General features: G+C 33.2%; 1 protein-coding gene across 1 annotated transcript in view; it reads left to right on the top strand.

The window, feature by feature from the left end:
• The first annotated feature begins 999 nt into the window (after window positions 1–999).
• Window positions 1,000–18,965, top strand: part of LOC117167111 (adhesion G protein-coupled receptor A3) — a 51,611-nt gene continuing 33,645 nt past the window's right edge. Inside the window, exons 1-8 of the mRNA XM_033351767.1 lie at window positions 1,000–1,130; window positions 2,181–2,389; window positions 2,479–2,622; window positions 2,702–2,773; window positions 2,854–2,925; window positions 3,053–3,124; window positions 3,199–3,282; window positions 3,362–3,697. Of these exons, the coding sequence (XP_033207658.1) occupies window positions 2,205–2,389; window positions 2,479–2,622; window positions 2,702–2,773; window positions 2,854–2,925; window positions 3,053–3,124; window positions 3,199–3,282; window positions 3,362–3,697 (965 nt within the window). The 5' untranslated portion in view covers window positions 1,000–1,130; window positions 2,181–2,204. The remainder of the gene's footprint in view (window positions 1,131–2,180; window positions 2,390–2,478; window positions 2,623–2,701; window positions 2,774–2,853; window positions 2,926–3,052; window positions 3,125–3,198; window positions 3,283–3,361; window positions 3,698–18,965) is intronic.

Below are 18,965 nucleotides of genomic sequence, written 5' to 3'. Positions count from 1 at the left end.
AACGAATTTTCAATAAATTGTTAAATATTCTGTCAAAAAAAGTATCTTTCAATTAAAAAAACTCTGTCATTATTTGCAAGATTACATGATTTTTGCACTTTTCCCACAACATTTAAAAAATGCAATGACCCTGCCAAGTCTTCCAGGTTTTGTGGAAAAGAAATAATTAACTTACGTTATGTCCCATTTTTGTTCTAAATCAACATTCATACCTTTCGTAACACAAAAGTGATAATTAACCTTTCGACTGAAGTGTACTTTAATAAAATTTTCTAATTTCACTACACAAAAAAAACTTGAAACAAATTACTGAACAATTTTACCGACAAATTAATATACAAAAACACATGTTTTTTAATTAACATTTCGATTTTTCGGAAGAACTTTTGTGATTTAAAAAATACTAAATACATTTTCAACCAAAATATCTTATCCAGAAATATATTTTGTTTTAATTATTGTTATTTTACATTTAAACAATAATGTTTAAACACTTCAAACATTTACAAAGTTGTTTCTCTGGTATAAATATTTGATTATTCCAATTAAAAAAAATATTTGTCAAAGAAAAAAATTTTCAGCACTTGCTTATCTCGAAATGTCTTTCTATAATACTTTTTTAAAAATTAAAAATATGATTTTTCGAGAACATTTTTTTCATAATTAAAAAAAAGACTATCGAAAACCTGGATCAAGCTTCAGATCTGAAAAAATTCAGAGATACACACATGCTAAACTTTTCTAACCTCAAAAAATCTTTCTACTGCTTTACCGTCATATTTTACGAAAAATGAGGAAACAAGAATTCGAATTCGTAGTACGATGAGGGCAGCACCTCGATAGGGCAGAAAATGTGATGTCCTATATATATATTAAATTCCCCACTCCGACGCCTCGTACCGCATCTACGTTTATAATATCTTTGCCTCATTTCTGCTAGTACTAGATAAACATGTGAAGTCGCCTTTACGAGTTTACACCGGAAGAAAGAGACGGTGAGGAGGAGAGTGATAGACATAAAATGTAAATGGTGAATATCCAATTTAAGATGTCTCGGATGAATTAAACGCGTTTATCACACAAATTCCTTTTTAAAACGATGTGAGAGATACGTAACACTTATCTTGGCCGTAAGTAAATTATTTCTTTTATATTTCAGAAGTATTTCTTTAGTTATTTTCAATAATATAAAGACTAAGCTGGAAAGGAACACTGTACACAAGATTTCCAAGCATCAATAATTCTGTCAAAGTGCGGGTTTTCGCTTTATTTTTGTTCCTTTTGTGGTCATTTTTAACTTGCTATTTATGGATATTGCAAATTGATAGTTATTAAAACTAAATGGTGAGTGTTTTTTTCAGTTGTTCCTGCGTGGAATGCAAATGTTTACATTCCTGTGTTTATTGAATAATCTCTTATTTCCGTAATAGATTCCCCATATCATTTATAGTTTATTTTCTCATGAATTTTGAAACAGTTATTTCGGTTTTTCAATTTAGTGCTTGAATTAAAGTTGTTTCTAATTATTAAGAACTATTTTTGCTTTATAAAATTCTCATTAATGAACTACAGTAAGTTTTATTACCTGCGATTATTATCAATTTTTCCATTGTTATTTTAATTGCTAATTTGTCAGAAACAATTTTTTGTGTCGATTACTTATCTAACATTAACGAATATTTGATGTGTAATTTCTATGCTTTGAGTCAACTTTTTAAAAATGTAGTAAGATTAATTCTGAAATGAAAAGTATAATTTAGATATTTTTCAAAATGCAATGGACAAACTGTGACCAAAAGAGTCCAGGAAAAATGGAAAGGAAAAAGGGGGTAGGTTCACCGAAATTCAGTGATCGTATACCAAATGTCATTGGTGTGCCTAGGCTCTTTGTTTAGAACTAAATTCATTTAAAAAATATCTTTCAATTAATTATTTGATGTTTTAAACTAAAAGTTGCAGTTACCTTCGTTTCCATAATTGAAATGTCTGAGTAATCGTGAAACACTGTTATAACTTCAATATGTGAAGTAATAAGAACTATACGTTCAAATAACATTCAGTGGCGGAATCTCAACTACAAGATTAATTTAATATGTAACTAAACACAGTGGGTTAAAAATTGAAAGCTAATAAAATTATACTGTGTGTGTAAATAACTCTTAGTTTGTCCTTTTTTCAAGGTAAAGGGCCAAACATTAACAATCATGATTGCGGTCATTTTAATCTTAATTGTAGTCCAAGGATTGGTTTCCATTGAGCCATGTCTTCAGCATTGCATTTGCAAACGTGTAGGTCCACAAGCAGAGTGGTTGAAACTAATATGCAGTGATAACTTGCAAGAAATAAAACAGGTTGCTATCGATACTATTAGTGTTGAGATCTTTCAACTGTAAGTTATATAAATACATCATTATTCTTTTAAGATTTAATTGAATCAGTAAATTTGAATTTTCTTAATAAAACGACTCTTTTTTTTAGGGATATGAGCAAAAATGAAATTTACATGATAGAGCCAAGTGTGTTCAGAAACTTGACCAATTTGAAGCGATTAAATCTTTCATCTAACAAAGTCACTACCTTGAGCGAAGGATCATTTAATGGTCTTGAAAACTTGGAAAGGCTGTATGTATTTTAAAATTATTATAATTTTATAAAATATATTTCTAAGCATGTAAATATTGTGTATATTTTACCATTTCAGAGACTTGAGTCGTAATCTAATTACGACAATAGCCTCGCATGCCTTCAAACAACTGACGCACCTAAAACGTCTGTGAGTGATAAGAATGAAATAATGAGTTAATTTAAATCAAAATTATTTATTTGTTTATGTATTTCTGTTCTTTTTATTAGTGATTTATCTGCCAATCAGCTGAGCAAATTGGGTCAAACTTTGCTTCATAATTTGGTGGCTTTAGAGCGCTTGTAAGTGTATCTTTAATTGTAATCTTCAATACTTGCACAAGAACTCCTGAAACAAGTTTCGAATATTATGCACAAAGATAAGAATATTTGAAACACTTTAATAATATGTTTGAATAATGTTTTATAGAAAACTAAACGACAATTATTTGAAAACTTTAAAAGAAGGAACTTTTCACAGGCTTAAATCTTTGAAGCAGCTGTAAGTAAATCATCTGAAAGCATAAACTCTGGATTCGTATAAGATGAGTGAACCTCTTATGTTATTATTTACAGGGACGTTTCTGACAATCCATGGAATTGTGATTGCGATCTTTATTGGTTTAGCAGTTGGATTCATAACTGCTCTTTAAAATTAAAGTAATTTATATAACCTGATTAATATTTATATTTTTTAAATCGTCATTATAAGCATTAGAGCTTCATGATTTTGTTTCAGTCCTCCACCAAAATGTGTCTCGCCATCAAATCTTAAAGATCAGGCAATCAAAAAGTTGAGGCTTGCGGAAGGCTTGCGTTGTCAGTGGACAACACAAATTCCTGCATTAGAAGTGCTTCCAAATCAAAATCAAGTTGTTTTTGCTGGTGATTCAATAACTCTGAAGTGTCGAGCACCTAGTATTACAGATGATGAAGCCACTAAATTGAAATGGCTATGGAATCCTAATATCACTGCAAATGCTCAAGATTTCAACATGCACCTAAATCCAAACGACAGTTTGTCCAACATAAAAATTGAATACAGGCGGTTGGAAAGTAGCGGCCTCGTAGACAGGTAACATGTTTGGAATATTTATTATTAATCATGGTCTGCGTGGCCACTGGATTTAAAACTGACTGAGAATGTTTTGAAAACGGGAAGTAATCCCTCAAGTGATTTGAGTGGTTTGAATTGACATTTGAGGTACACATTCTTATCCTCGCGCTGCGCACTCGATTTTCGACATACATTTATAAACCGGTTTTCTTTAATTTTTTTTTGTTTGTAACTCGTTTTTCCACAAATTTTTAATTTTTTTTTAAATTTTATTTTTCACAAATAAAACAAAAAGTATGCGTCCTATCACGAAGTGATTCTTAATGAAATTGTAGATCTTTAGGATAACAATTTTTGTTATTTCACCTTTTTTCGTATCCTACATAATTTGACGACAAAATGGAATTTTTGATTTTTCATTATTTTTTGTGCAATCCAAATTAGAGTTTTCGACTTTCCAAGAAATTCCAAAAATTTGTTATGGCAGTCTTGTGGAGATTTTAAAAAGCAATTTTTTTCTTCTCCTGACTTTTTTTCATATCGTGCGTTGTTTGGCGTAAAATGTTGAATTTCGGTTGATTTAAAAATTTTTGAAAATGCTCTAACTCTGAGAATATTCTGTTTATCGAAAAAGGTTAGTAGGACAAATTGTTTGTCCATTTTAATACTATAAATATCCATACATAGAACTTTCAAATTAAAAAAAAGTGGTCTCAAAAATTTTCAAAATCTGCTCACTTTTTTAATTTTTATCAAAAGTGGCTCTTTAAGGAACTTATCCTTTCTTTTAGGACCTAAACAAGGTGTGCCAAAGATAGATTTGATCCGTTAATTTTTTCGAGAGTCATCGTGTTTGCGGACGGCTGGACGTTTTTGAAAATGCGTGTCCTCCGATTCAAAAAAATTTTTTTCATGAGAAGCCATATATGTGCTCCACAAGTCATGACAGTTTTAGCTTGGGACTGCGAGTGGTCAATGTGAAAAGAAATAAAACGTAAGGTTGTACATGACGAAGCGACGCGGTTACTGCGTGGCATAGCGCAGTTCTGTGACTCTTCAGAAACCTCAATGCGTATTTGATTCTAGAGGAATAAAAAAATATATATATAATATATATATATATATATATGTGTGTGTGTGTGTGTGTGTGTTCATGTGTGTGACTTTGTTTTTCGAAATTCGAATATTAACACGTGCCACCGGGCCCAAATTTGATCCATAAATAAAAAAAGTACATTTGTATGTATTACTGTTACTTTTTAGCAATTTCCGTCGCCTTTTTCCTACAAATAACTACTAATGAGCAATTTGAATATTTACCATAACTTTTTAACGAATTTATATACTTATATACTTTGTCATTTTTTGGAGTAGTAAATTTTTCTAAAAACATTATGTAATTATTTAAACAATTAATTATTGTTTATTTTAAAAATTTCTAAAAATTGAGTCAGAAATGTCCACTTTTTTCAAATTGGTATGCTGTTCTACGTTTTGTTGAATAATTACTTAATTTTGATACATTTCTTAAATTTATACTTGTTTAAACAATTTTTATTTGCTCAAGCTGTTTTTTTCGATAACTAAAACAAATAAAATAGAAGACATAGAATTAATTAAGATTTTCAAATTAAAATTATTTCTTGAGAAAAAGATCCTACTCCATCTTCACTCCATTGTCGGTAAGGTACAATCTCTGATGATATAGCAGATAAATTAAAAAAATTTAAAATAAGATTTTCAAAGTATTTTTGGAAAAATCATTATTTAAACATATTATATTTGTTTAAACAATTAAAAAGCGGTAAGTGTATTCTTTCTATACACTATACAGTCAGAAACATAATGTTATGTGTTCTATTTTATTTCATTTTTTAGTTATTGAAAAAAAATTCTTGATCAAATATAGATTGTTTAAACAAATCTCAATTTATTAAACATTTAAAGAAATATATCAAAATTATGTAATTATTCAACAAAACGTAGCACATGATAGTATTTTGAAAAGAAAGTTGATATCTCTGGCTCAAATTTGAGAAATTTTGAAAATAGACAATAAATAATTATTTAAATAATTACATAATGTTTTTAGAATAATTTACTACTCCAAACAATGACAAACAATTACATTTCAATCAGAAAATACGATTATTTTTTTACATTTTTGGGAATAAATAATGTTTAAAATAATTTAATTTGTTATTATTTGTTAATTTGTTATAATTTAATTTTATTTGTAAAAATGTAGTTTTTCATTTTTGGGTCATTTGTGGCGGTGTGGGTGGGTTGGAAATGAAAGTTTTTAGTATGGTTTTATTTCGTAGACACTCTTCTTAAATCCCTAACAAACTTGGCTCGTTTCTATGAAACCTTGGAACATGAAATGGAAGTGTGATATTTCGTAAGGTTTTAAAAATAGTTTACGTTATTTTAGGTTATTTTGAAAGATTCCAAGTAATTTTTTATTGATTTGAGTAGTTATATGGGCTTTTAAAGGATTTAAAATATTTTAGTGAATTTTAAAAGATTCCAAGAAATTATTACTTAATTTCTTTCATTTTAATTGATTTCAAACCCCACAAAAAGAAACTAATTGGGGCGATTGCAGAAGAATTCGCTAGGAGCCACCGTGAAAATTACTTTTCCACAATCTCAAATTGGTGCTGGTTATGAATTCCTTTAAATTTGTGAAAAGTAATATAGAGATTTCAAGTCAAGCTCAAATTCGCCTTAATTCGTCCGCGCGAATTCATTTAAGACTGGCCTATTCTTCTTCTTTGTCTTCTTCTTTGTTTTTGGCCTTTTGATTCAATCAACAAGCCATGACATAAACCATGGCATAGGCCTATTCAATCGAATTCTTAAGTTATAACCAACTCGCTGGGTATATAAGATCCGTTGTAAATATAATCTTAATGAGTCCCGTAGCTCATTGGTCAGTCTTTGAACTCATCCACTTGAGATCGCCGGTTTGAGTGTCGAGGCATGCAATTTTTGTTAATTTTATTCGAAATGACTGGAAAGCATTGAAAAAATATTTGAGGATAATGCATTTCTTAGATTTTCGGAAGATATGGAACGATTTTACCAGACCTATAATGTTTTAAGATATTTTAAAAGATTTCATATGATTTTATAAGAGTTCCGAAGATTTGAATGATTTTAAGGGATTTTAAAATTGTCACGGTATTTTAATACATTTTTGAGGTTTTCAGGAAATATCACAATAAAATTTCACGGGATTTTATAATACTTTAGTGGATTTTATAGGATTTCAAAGGAATTTGACATATTTTAGGGAATCCTAAAAGATTTCAATGAATTTTTAATTTTTTTTTTATTTGAAGAGATTGGAAAGGGTTTCAAATATTTTAGGGTAAATAATTTCCTAAAATTTCGGAAGATATGGAACAATTTTGCAGGACTTACAAGGTTTTAAAAGATTTCACGCGATTTTTTTGTATCAAAGTACTTTAATAAATTTTCCAGGATTTCAGAAAATGTCGCCAGTTTCATAGATTTTCACGGGATTTAATAATATTTTAGTGGATTTTAAAGAAATTGAGGATATTTTAAAAGATTCCCTTAGGAATTTTCAAGAGATATAAAAAGCTTCAAGGGATTTCATAATATATCAAAGGAATATTTTTTGCAATTCATTTGAAATTTGTGCTGAATTCTTATTAATTTATCTGGAATTCTTTTAATATTCGTTTGAATTCTTCTAAATTCACTAAATTCTACTCAATTCAATTAATTTTTTCATATTTTTTTATTTTTTCAATTCACTTGATTTCTTTATAAAATTTAGCTTAATTTTGTATGAATAGAATCTAATTCTTTTCATTTCTATTATCTAAATTCATAGAAAATGTCTTGTAATCATTCAAATTTTTTCGTTTTTTAAAATTGTTCCAATTCTTTTGAATGTAACTTGAATTGTTTTGTAGTTAATATTCACTTTTTCACATTCTCATCATTCATAATTGAGAAAGTATTAAAATTGTCCGAAATTTGACATCATAGTTTTTCAACGGATCTCCTCGTTTCAAGACCCTTTGAATCCGAAAATCAGGATATACGATGGTGTCTGTCTGTCCGCCCATCCAGCCATTCGTCCGTAAACACGATAACTCTCGAAAAAATGAACGGATCAAATCTATCTTTGATACACCTTTTTTAGGTCCTAAAAAACAGGACAAGTTCGTTAACGAGCCATTTTTAATAAAAAAAAATTAAAAGTGAGCGTATTTACAAAATTTTTGAGACCACTTTTTTCTTTAATTTGACAATTCTATGTACCGATATTTATAGTATTAAAATGGACAAACAATATATCCTAATAACTTTTTTCGATAAAAAGAAAATAATCAGAGTTAGAGCATTTTCAAAATTTTTTAAATCAACCAAAATTCAAAATTTTCAGCCAAACAACGCACGATACGAAAAAAAGTTAAGAGAAGAAAAACATTGCTTTTTAAAATCCCTACAAGACTGTCATAACAAATTGTTGGATTTTCTTGGAAAATTGAAAATTCCAATTTTGATTGTACAAAAAATAATGAAAAATGAAAAATTCCATTTTGTGGTCAAACCATAAAAGATACGAAAAAAGGCGAATTAACAAAAATTGTTATCTCAAAAAGATCTACAATTGCGTTAAGAATCGCTTCGTGATAGGATACGTACTATTTGTTTTATTCGTAAAAAATAAATAAATAATAATAAATAATAATAAATATCCGAGCGTGAAGCGTGAGATTCGACAGACGCGCACCCTAGTTTCGAAGATTTGAAGAGATTTGATTTTTTGTAGGAATTCACTCTGAATTCTTTTAAATTATTTCGAATTCTCTCGACGTTTTTATTTTATATGAATTCTTCTAAATTTATTCCATTTTATTCAATTCAATGGGATTTTTCAAAATTAAAAAATGTTTATTTAATTGATTCTAAATTCGCTTAACTTCATCTTGAATTCATAGGCATTTTATAAAAATTTTTGAATTCTCTTGAATTTTTCTAAGCTCATTTTAAAGTTACTGAATTCAATGAAGTTTCTTAATATTTTTAAATTGTTTTCAATGCATTTGAATTTTTTAAATCCACTTTGAATTTTTATGAATTTCATCGAATTTTTCTCGTTTATCGTAAATTCCTCTAAATTAATTTCAATTTTACAGAAATCAATGGAATTTTTTTGAGTTTAAATTTTTGCAATTTATCTTTAAAATTTACCTTAAAGATTTTGAAGTCTTATGAATTTATCCTGAATATGTTACCATTTGCGTGCGAAAAAGTATCCTATGATATGAGACTGATAAAAATTACCCTTTGGTCTCTGTATTTTATCTCATAGGGACTGTGAGGCCTGTCGTGTTAAAAGGATTTGTTCCAAAACGTAATGTTTATTGTAGCTATTGACTATGTGCAAACTCCAAATTAAAATTTAGAAATTACTGTCAGCGCGCAAGGCGACGACTGCAGAATCAACGTTGATGTCTTTTGAATGGGACCTCTCTTGGCTTCGCGTATAAAAAATTAAATTATTTAAATTGTTTGTTTAAAGTGAACTTAAAAAAGTTATTTGGGTACTTTTTTTTATTCGCATAATTTGGAGCAGTGCAAACAATTTTAAAAAAGTGTTTGAAATGAATATTTGCATTCGTAGGTATTCACTTGACAGTCGTGTTTTGGTCTTTTCATGAACACGGTCGTATACACAGGTCCGGGGGCTCTCGTGTTAGGGGATGTTCTAGAGTTCTGGGTCGGTTATATTACTTTGAGAACGATAACGAGAATGAGTATGTTACCGAGAATATAACCAAGAAATAAATTCCTTGAGAATTTATGAGAATCTCAGAATTAATTTTAATTAATAGAAAATTGAATTTTTTCGTTAATAACTTTTCGGTTGAAAATTCAACTCTTTTTTTTTTTTTTGGAAATTTATCTTTTTGATTTAAAACTTCATCTGTTATCAAAGAAATTTCATTTTTTAATGAAAATGCAACTTTTTGGTTAAAAATCGTTCTTCTTTGCTTCTTAATTCAACTAATTTGTTTAAAACATTTGGTTGAATGGCTTTGTTAAGAAATCACTTTTTTTGTTAAAGATTTATATTAACTGTTTAGTAGAAAATACTTCTTTTTTTTTTTTTTGGTTTAGAATTCATTTTTTAACAGAAAATGTAACTTTTCCATATTTTTAAGATTGATATTTCTTAGTTAAAAATTCGCGTTTTTTTGTTGTTTAGTTTTTGAGTGAAAAATCTTTATTTGTTGGAAATTCTTTTTTTTCTTGGTTTAAAAAATCTTTTCTTTTGTTGTATAAAGCATTTTTCTTTGTTTGAAATAAATTAATACATTTGAAAAATTTTAAAATTTGTTCACTAGTTCACTAGTACGGTCAAGGGAAACGAGGAGTGCAGATGTCGCTGGGAGTCTTTCCAGCCTGTTTTTACATGGAAAGCATAGGCTAAATTAGTTAGAAATGAACTTACTTACTTGATATTACTCGTAATAAAAATTTGTATTATGCATCACACAATTGAAATTTCATATCTTTTCTAAATATTAAAGCAATTTTAATTTTTAAAAATCATTAGAATCTTTTTTTCTAATTTTATATTGGGGTAAGGAATTGATTTAATGGGTAAGAAAGTTTAAATAAGAGTAATGTCATATGCTGGTAAAAATAAGCAATTTATTAACGACAGTAACCCTACAAAAATAAAAAATGATTAATTTCAAAAAACTTCGTAAACTATAATAAATGTATTTACACTTCTTAAAACTTTAAGCCGCTTAAACCTCAGCGAATCGGCTGCGTTTTTTTAAAATAACATTTCACCTATTAGCTTAAATTTTTATTTCTTTAGCGAACTCTCTCATTCTAAGCGATAAATAGTTCTTGATGGCGTACACAAGAACGTCACAGCTGGGTTCAGCACAGGGATATTTAAATGTTTTATTTGAAATGAAGCCGTTAATGATAGAATTACAAAATTATAAATTAATTAAAATAATAGTTTAATTTAAACAGAAAAATCGAGGAAGGTATATTTTTCATTAATTTTTTATATTTGCTCGAAAGAATTTTTCTAAATAAAGATATCGTTCTAGTTTAAGATGTTCGATATTTTTTACAAAAATATATAGTTTTTATTAAAATATATAGTTCCTATGTAATTTTTTATATTTCTACCATTTTTTTAAAATAAAGCTATCGTTAAATTTTAAGATAAAATCTTCAATATTTTATATTAAAATACATAGTTCTTATTTCATTTTTTATATTTCTGCTATCATTTTGTGAAGTAAAGATATCGTTCTAGTTTAAGATAAAATAATCCATATTTTTTATTAAATAACATAGTTCTCATTTAATTGTTTTTATTTCTAATTGTATGAAAGAACTTTTGATAATAAAGATATGGTTCCATTTTAAGAAAATATGTTCGATATTTTTATTAAAATACCTTGTTCTTATTTAATTTCTAATACTTATACAATTTTTCAAATTAGGATCTCGTTACAGTTTAAGAGGAAATGTTCGACATTTTTTATTAAAATACATAGTTCTTATTTCATTTTTAATATTTATACTACTTTTTAAATTACAATATTATTACAGATTAAGGGAAATGTTCTATATTTTTTTAGTAACTACAGTGTTTACTTCAACAAAAGAATTTTTTAAATACAGATTTCGTTTCAGTTTAGGCTAAAAGCTATACATGATGACTTCTTCATTTATTTGTTTAAATTAAACTATTATGTTGATCAATAAATCCTTTAAAAATTTTTAAATGTAATTTAGTTTTACACTTTATCAAGATAAAAAAAAACTGGTGGAATCGGCACTGCCGTGGCGTGCGGTACCACTTATATTTTATATCTCACAAACAGCTCAAACAAAAATATGTAAACATTAACTGCTAACATAAACATCAATATTATTATTACCTTACAATTTAACAACAATCAATAATTTTAAATATAATAATTTTATATTTATACTTGCTATTCCCAGAAAAGAGTGACTCCATTCTCTGCAAACGTTTTTCGCTTCCACAAAATATGTTATTTAAAAAATATCTGTTGCCTACGCCATTTCCGGGTTTTATTATAAAATTTTCCCTTATGATGGATTTTTGCCAAGCCTTTAGATTTTTTTTACCTTGTAATAGAAATTTAATTTTTCAGAGTATCTGCCATAACCTGACTTGCATCCAGGGGCCATACACCGCGTTCCGCACATTTTACTTATTTTATTTCTAAAGAGTGACCCAAAAAACCCTATTTTTTCGCCTCTTTTCTCGACCTCGTAAATCTGCTTCCAAATTAGTTTGAACAAAAGGTCACGATGATACTTTAAAGCAGAAGAAATATGAAAGTGAGCATAAGTTTTATTTCGGCCACATGACGAATGAAACTTAGTAATAAAAAATTAAAAAATCTAGTATCTAGATTTTCCAGTCTTACCTTTCAGAACTACTCGCCTCTAGATAATTAAAAGCTTTTAAAAAAAATGTACAATATTTTTGGGTAAAATCTAATAGATGTTAAAAAATAGAAATATATAACAAACAAATTGATGATGCCAACATTTTCTATAATTCTGAATCAGCAAAAAAAATCAGGCGGTGAGAAGTTTTTACGAAGTTTGTGTGGAAAGTGTGAGTGGAGTGTGCGGGTGGAAGTCTAGGAGGTGAGTACGGTTGTGGGGGGTACATTGGGAACAAAGAAATTAATTTACATTGTAGTTGGGGGGGGGGGGGGGGGGGGGGGGGGGGATTTGGCTAAATAGGGAAAGTGAGGTTAGGTTTGCAAGGAAGCGGGGTAGTTTTGTGTTTAGGTTTTTGGGCCTTTATGGCGGGCAATGGAGGTTCTTGTAGTGATGGGGGATGTTCGCGGTGAGAAAAGGGTAGCTAAAGGGGATGTGAGAGGTGAAATAGGGTAAAGAAACTGAAATCTTAGGGCGGTAAGCGTCAGCAGCCTTAAGTGACATCTGTGAGCGGCAGTGAGTACTTTTGTGTATGGATAGGTTACAGTTACCGACGGACGAGCGGGAGGTGGGCAGCGAGAGTACTGGCAGTGCTGGCAGTGAAGTAGACGGGGAGGAAATTTCCAGAGAGACACGACGGCCAGTTGTGCGTGGCCCGGTGTCAAGTGGCGCGACAGAGAAGGGGAAGAATCGGAGCGGAAGAAGCGATCAGGCAAAGGAGAGAGCTTCCAGTGCAAGTGAGGGGGAGGATCTCTTTAAGAGAAAAAGGGAAAGCAAAGAGAGTCCGGAGAAAATCGCGCTAGAGAGTCCCTTTAAAACGAGCTATCGGGGTGCTGATAGGAGAGATCAGAGGGTTAAGGGGGACGTAAGGGGGGCCATGGAGCAGATGGAAAGTATGAGGGAGGACCTGAGGGTAAGAGATTAGAGATGGGGAAATGAAGTAAAATAGCTGAGGGGAAAAGTAGAAGGATTGCAGAGGGAGTTGGTGTCGGTAAGGAAGGAACAAGAGGATAAAATAAAGGAGATGGAAGAATATATTCGGATGTGGAAGGAAAGGGCGGAAAAAAGGCTGGATAAGGTGGAAGACATGTCGGTAATGGAAGTAGTGGACAGGGGGGAGGGTGAGAAGTAAGGTATTTGGGAGAAAGTGGAGATCATGATAGAAAAGAAAGTGGGAGAGCGTAGGAATGAAAAGGAGGAGAGAGAGGATAGGGAAAGGATAAGGACAATGGAGTTGAGAATGGAGAGAAAAGAGAAGGCAGATAGGAGAAATAATATAGTGATAAGAAGATTGAAGCCCAAGGGAGGGGAAGAAAGGGACGGGGTGGAAGCGCTGCTACAGAGCATAGGATGGGTTAAAGGCAAGGTAGGGAAAGTTAGGATGGAGGGGAGAAAGGAGAATGAAGTCGCGGTGGTGGAATTGGAGAGCTGGGAAGAAAAATTGGGGGTAATGTGTAACAAAAATAGGATAAAGGACAATAAGGTTTTTATCGATCAAGATTTGACGAGGAAGGAAAGGGAGGTTCAGAGAATGCTAAATGACAGGGCTAGAAAGGAGAGGAGCGAAGGGAGAGCAGTGAAGGTAGGTTATCGGAAAATAAAAATAGACGAGAAAATGTGGGTATGGGACGAAGAGAAGTAGGTGTTAAAGGAAGTGCAGGGGAATTTGTTTCGAGGGAAGTAGGGGGGTGGGAGTAAATCAGGGTGGAGGAATGTTAAAGGTGTTGTACTGGAACGTAGCAGGGGTAAAGAAGGAGGCTACAGGAGGCGGTCAAAGTAAAAAGGAAAGGAAGGGCTAGTGAGGGAATTATAACAGGGGTTAGGGATGGATTAGAGGAAGAAGTTCATGGAGAGGTAGAGGGGGAGGGCGTGAAAATGAGGCCTGTACAAGGAAGGAGAGAGCTTTAAAAGAAAATCGACGGATAAAATAATAAATAAAGAGGAGGGGATTCTAAGAGACTGGATGGAGGATATAGGATGGGTTTGGCGAATGGTATGGTAAAAGGGGACGAAGAGGGAGAATACACGTATGTGAGTAAGAGGGGTGTATCGGTGATAGACTACGTGATTATGAATATGCAAGGGTTTGAGGAGGTAGAGAAATTCGCAGTGGAAGGAAGGGTGGAATCAGACGATCAGCCAATGAGTTTGTAGATACAGGGGGAGGCTGGCGAAAAGCAGAGTGGGGAAGAAGAGTCGTTAGGGGAGATGGTGTCATGGACGAGAGGCGATAGAGAAGTATCAGGAGAAATTGGGCAGCGTAAGCTTTGAGGGGGAGTCCGTGGACGAGATATGGGAGGATCTACAAGAGAAAGTGAAAGGTTGTGTGCAAAAGAAGGCATTTAGGAAAAAGAAGAAAGGAATGGTAAAGCCGTGGTGGGATAGGGAATGTAAAATGATGAAGAGAAAGGTGAAATGGAAGTACAGGAAGTGGAAGGAAGGAACCGCGAAAAAGGAGGAGTACGTAGAAATCGTTAAGGAGTTTAGGGCGATGTGTAAGAAGAAAGAGCAGGAAAAAGAAAAAGATCTGGAAGAGAAGTTGAGAAGTGTTAAGACAGAAGGAGACGTGTGGAAGATAATTAATAGGTTTAGGAAACGTAGGGTGGGGATAAGTGAGAAGATAGGGAGCGACGAATGGAGAAACTTTTTTAAGGATTCATTTCAGGGGTCAGATACTCGAAAGAGAGATGAAGGGATTAGAAGAAACAGAGAGGTAGATGAAGAGGAGCTGAACGACGAGGAGATAGAGAAGCTGATAGGGAAGTTGAAAAAATCGAAGGCAGCATGGATTGACGGGGTAGAGAACGAAGCGTGGCTGCTGTTTGACACACAAGAGGTAAGGCAGAGGTTGAAGGGGGTAGTGAAAAAAGTATGGAGGGGGGAGGGATTCCCAAGAGAGTGGAGAGAGGGGTTGGTCATACCACTGTATAAGAAAGGGAATAGGGAGAGGCAGCAAAATTATAGAGGAATTACGCTCATGAATACTGCGTACAAAATATACGCGATGGTGTTAGCAGATAGGCTGCGAAAGGATGTTGAGGGGAAAGGAATATTGTCGGAGACGCAGGCGGGCTTTAGAGAGAGAAGGAGCATTATTGACAATATTTACGTCTTGAAACACGTGGTGGATAGAGAATTAACCAAAAAGGGTGCCAAAGTGTACGCGTTTTTTGTAGATCTAAAGAGCGCGTTCCCGTCAGTGAATAGGGGGAGGTTGTGGGAGGCAATGGAGGAGAGGGGAGTCAAGAGGGGCCTGATCGAGAGGGTAAGGGAGGTATATAAGGAGACGCAAGATAGGGTGAGAGGAGGGGAGGGAATCTCTGAGGGATTCTGGATCGATAGGGGGTTGAGGTAAGGGTGCCCGCTTAGCCTAACACTTTTTGCAATTTTGATCGCGGATGTGGAAAGTAAGCTGGCGGCCGGAGTGGTAGGTGGAGTTAGGGTAGAAGGAGTCAGGATATGGTCACTCGCATATGCAGATGACATAGTACTGTCGGCAAAGAGCGAAGAGGCTTTAAAGGAGATGATGAAGAGGTTGAGACGTTACTTGGACAAGAATAGGTTAGAGTTGAATGCGGACAAGTTGAAGGTTATGGCGTTCATGAAAGGAGGTGGGAGAGATGGGGGAGGGGAGTGGAAGTGGAAGGGAAAAGCGGTACAGGAGGTGAAAGAGTTTGTGTACCTATGCTTCCTGTGAGAAGGGCAAATGTGGTGATGAGGCAGGTGTGGGGACTGGGGAATAGATTGTGCGGAGATGATTTTGAAAGGTGAATGAAATTGTTTGACTCGCTAGTGATGAGTATCTTATTTTACGGAGTGGAGGTGTGGAGTTGGAAGGGAAGTGAGGAGATAAATAGGGTACAGGAGAGGTATGTAAAGTGGATACTGGGGTTGGCAAGGAATACGTCGAACTATATTTTTAGGAGGGAGACAGCAAGAACGAGTTTAGGGATTATAACAGGGAGTCGAGCGTGTAAATATGAGATATTTTTGGAAGAGGGGGGAAGTAAATTGGTTAGGGAGTGTTGGTGGGAGAAGGAAAACAGACATAGTGGTGCAAAGATGGAGGTGGAAAGGGAAAGGTATCTTAGAACGAATGGATTGCAAATTGATGAAGTTAGCAGAATGCATGAGGAAGGAAGGTATATGAGTTGGTTCAAAAGAATGGCGTGGAGAAAGAGAGGGAAGAAGGAGAGGAGAGAATAAGAGATTCAAGGTATAAGGGAAACTATGTGTGGATTATGCCAAGGGAGAGAGCGCAATATTTGTGTAAGAAGGGAGAGCAAGGAAGTCAGGAACTTATAGCGAGAATGAGGTGCGGGTGCATGGAGAAGTATAATAGGTTCTTGCTTTCTAGAGAGAAGAGAATGTGTGAATTGTGCGGGAAGGGAGATGCAAAATTGGAGCATTGGTTGGAGGAATGTGAAGAGGTGGAAAGGAGGGGGATAAGCATGGACGTAATGTTGCATGAAAGGGGTGACAAAAGGATAGTAGCATGGGTGAAGGGGGTGTTGGGTAAGATAGAGACGAAGAGAAGGAAGGAGAAAGAGGAATGGAGAAGGAAAGATTGTAAATAGGAGAGGAAGTAGATGTAAGAGAAATGTAAATATTGTAAATAGTAGTTAAGTTATAAGGTGTGGATGGATGGTACTTTGTAAGACGGAGTTTTAAGAAAATTATGTAAAAAATGGAAGTCTTAGCAAGTCAATTTTTTTAAGGCCAGCAGGCCGAAAAATAAACGTTTATCTATCTCTTTAAAAAAAGCTATGCTCAACTTGAAATTTTTTTTATTTTCAAGTATCACGACAAGCTATTCTTTCAACCAATTCGGCATCAAATTCATGAGGTTGAGAAAAGAGGCGAAATTTTGGGTCACTCTTTAATATTAGTCATATTTCTTAATTCGTACACTTTGACTTTTAACAAAGACAACCGATTGTCATTGCGAAAATCATCGACCAAATTAATTTTCCACCATATTCTTTCCTATTCTTGCCATATAAACATAGGCTGGAAATACTTCCAGCGTCATCTGCTCTCCACGCTTCATTTAATCTTAGTAGTGAACTAACGTCGATTCAGGGGGTTGATTTTATCACACTCAAATTTCGAATTAAACCGCCACTACTTTATTATTACACCCCGGCATTTCTCGAATATGTATTCTGATTCATTTGAATGTAATTCCTGTAGACGATAAACATAACAGAAGGCTAGTGCAATTTCCCGAATCGCACGAAGGAATAATAAGGAGACCCAACTGCCAGTGGGAAGCCATTTGAAACTGGCAATAGAAACATTACCGTAAGTGTTAGGCAAAATACAGGAAGATCTTAAATTTTCGTGCGCAGGTGCGCAGTTGTCCTCTTCCTGTACATGGAAAAGTGTGCGAATGAAAAAGTTTGTCAAATTGACGTAAGTTAGAGTGGTTATGTTCTTTTGCTGATCAGCATACGAAAGATACACGAAATAAATATATAAACAGTATTTTTGGTACCTGTTTGAAAAATGTGTGAACAGATTTTGAGAAGGAAAAGTATAGGCAAGTACCTTTTAAATTTGTAATATGATAAAGAAATAATGGAAGTAATATAACTGGATTGAAAAGTTTAAAGTTTTTCGAAACGTAAACATGAAAACTTATAATTTCATTACAAGTTATTATGAGGTGACTCAGTTTAGAAATTAGTAAATTACGTGTTTATAAGTATGTATACAATTTAATTAGCACGGATAATTTCAAATAATGTGATAATATAATGAAGCGCCCTACCGATAGAAATCTCAGAGTATATGCTAAAGATTCTCAAGGCTCTGAGAAGCTCTGAGAAATTCTCCGCAGGCACTCAGGTAGATATATTTAGAGGTCCAGGTAGCTTGTTTAAATGTTTTAAAGGCTTTAAAATGTCGTTTCCGAAATTGAAATAAAAATACGATCATAAATAACAAGCAGCGAGGCTGAAATTGAAAAAGAATTCGATCATAAATAACAAGCAGATAGGCTATATAAATAGAGTAGCTGACACTCAAGGGTCTTTTGCTAACCTTTGGATTAAAATTTAGAAATAGATCGGCGTGTAACTTGCACCACAACCCGGCACTTGACACCTCATGGCTTAGAACAACAAATTTTTGCCAAACTGCATAAAAAAAACGAACAAAACCTCTCTAACTTACGTCAATTTGACAAACTTTCTCACTCGCACACTTTTCCATGTATAGGAAGAGGACAACTGCGCACCTGCGCACGAAAATTTAAGATATTCCTGTAATGTGCATACCACTTACGGTAATGTTTCTATTGCCTCTCTCGGGAAACGGAGTTAGATCTCCTTATTATTCCTTCCTGGAAAACCGGCATGATCACGCGTACGAGACAAACAACAAGTGTCGCTTGCTAGGAACTAACAACACTAAACAGAGCCTCCACCCAAAGATATTATCTTTGCACCAACCCAGTCTATCAGTTCTCACTTATTCAATTTACGAAAATTTAAATCTGCCTGCACTCATGAAACTAAAATCTTTTTATTATATTTCGAATTACAGCAAACTCTCGCTTTCAGTCAAATGTCGAGGGTTGCCTTCAAACAGCCTTGGACTGGTTTCAGGGGGATCAAAAAGTAAACAGTGAGGGCCGCCTGACTCGTTTCTAATTGGAATATAGATCTATATATACAGGTTGATTTTTTAACTTGAAACTTTTGATTCGTAACATTTTTTCATAGAGTTCCTATTTTTCGAGATACTTGAAAGTTTCAAACCAAAAAAAATCACC

The sequence above is a fragment of the Belonocnema kinseyi genome, chromosome 2 (assembly GCF_010883055.1).
Source record: "Belonocnema kinseyi isolate 2016_QV_RU_SX_M_011 chromosome 2, B_treatae_v1, whole genome shotgun sequence".
Classification (NCBI taxonomy): Eukaryota; Metazoa; Arthropoda; class Insecta; order Hymenoptera; family Cynipidae; genus Belonocnema; species Belonocnema kinseyi.
This window is presented reverse-complemented; position numbering and strand designations above follow the sequence as displayed.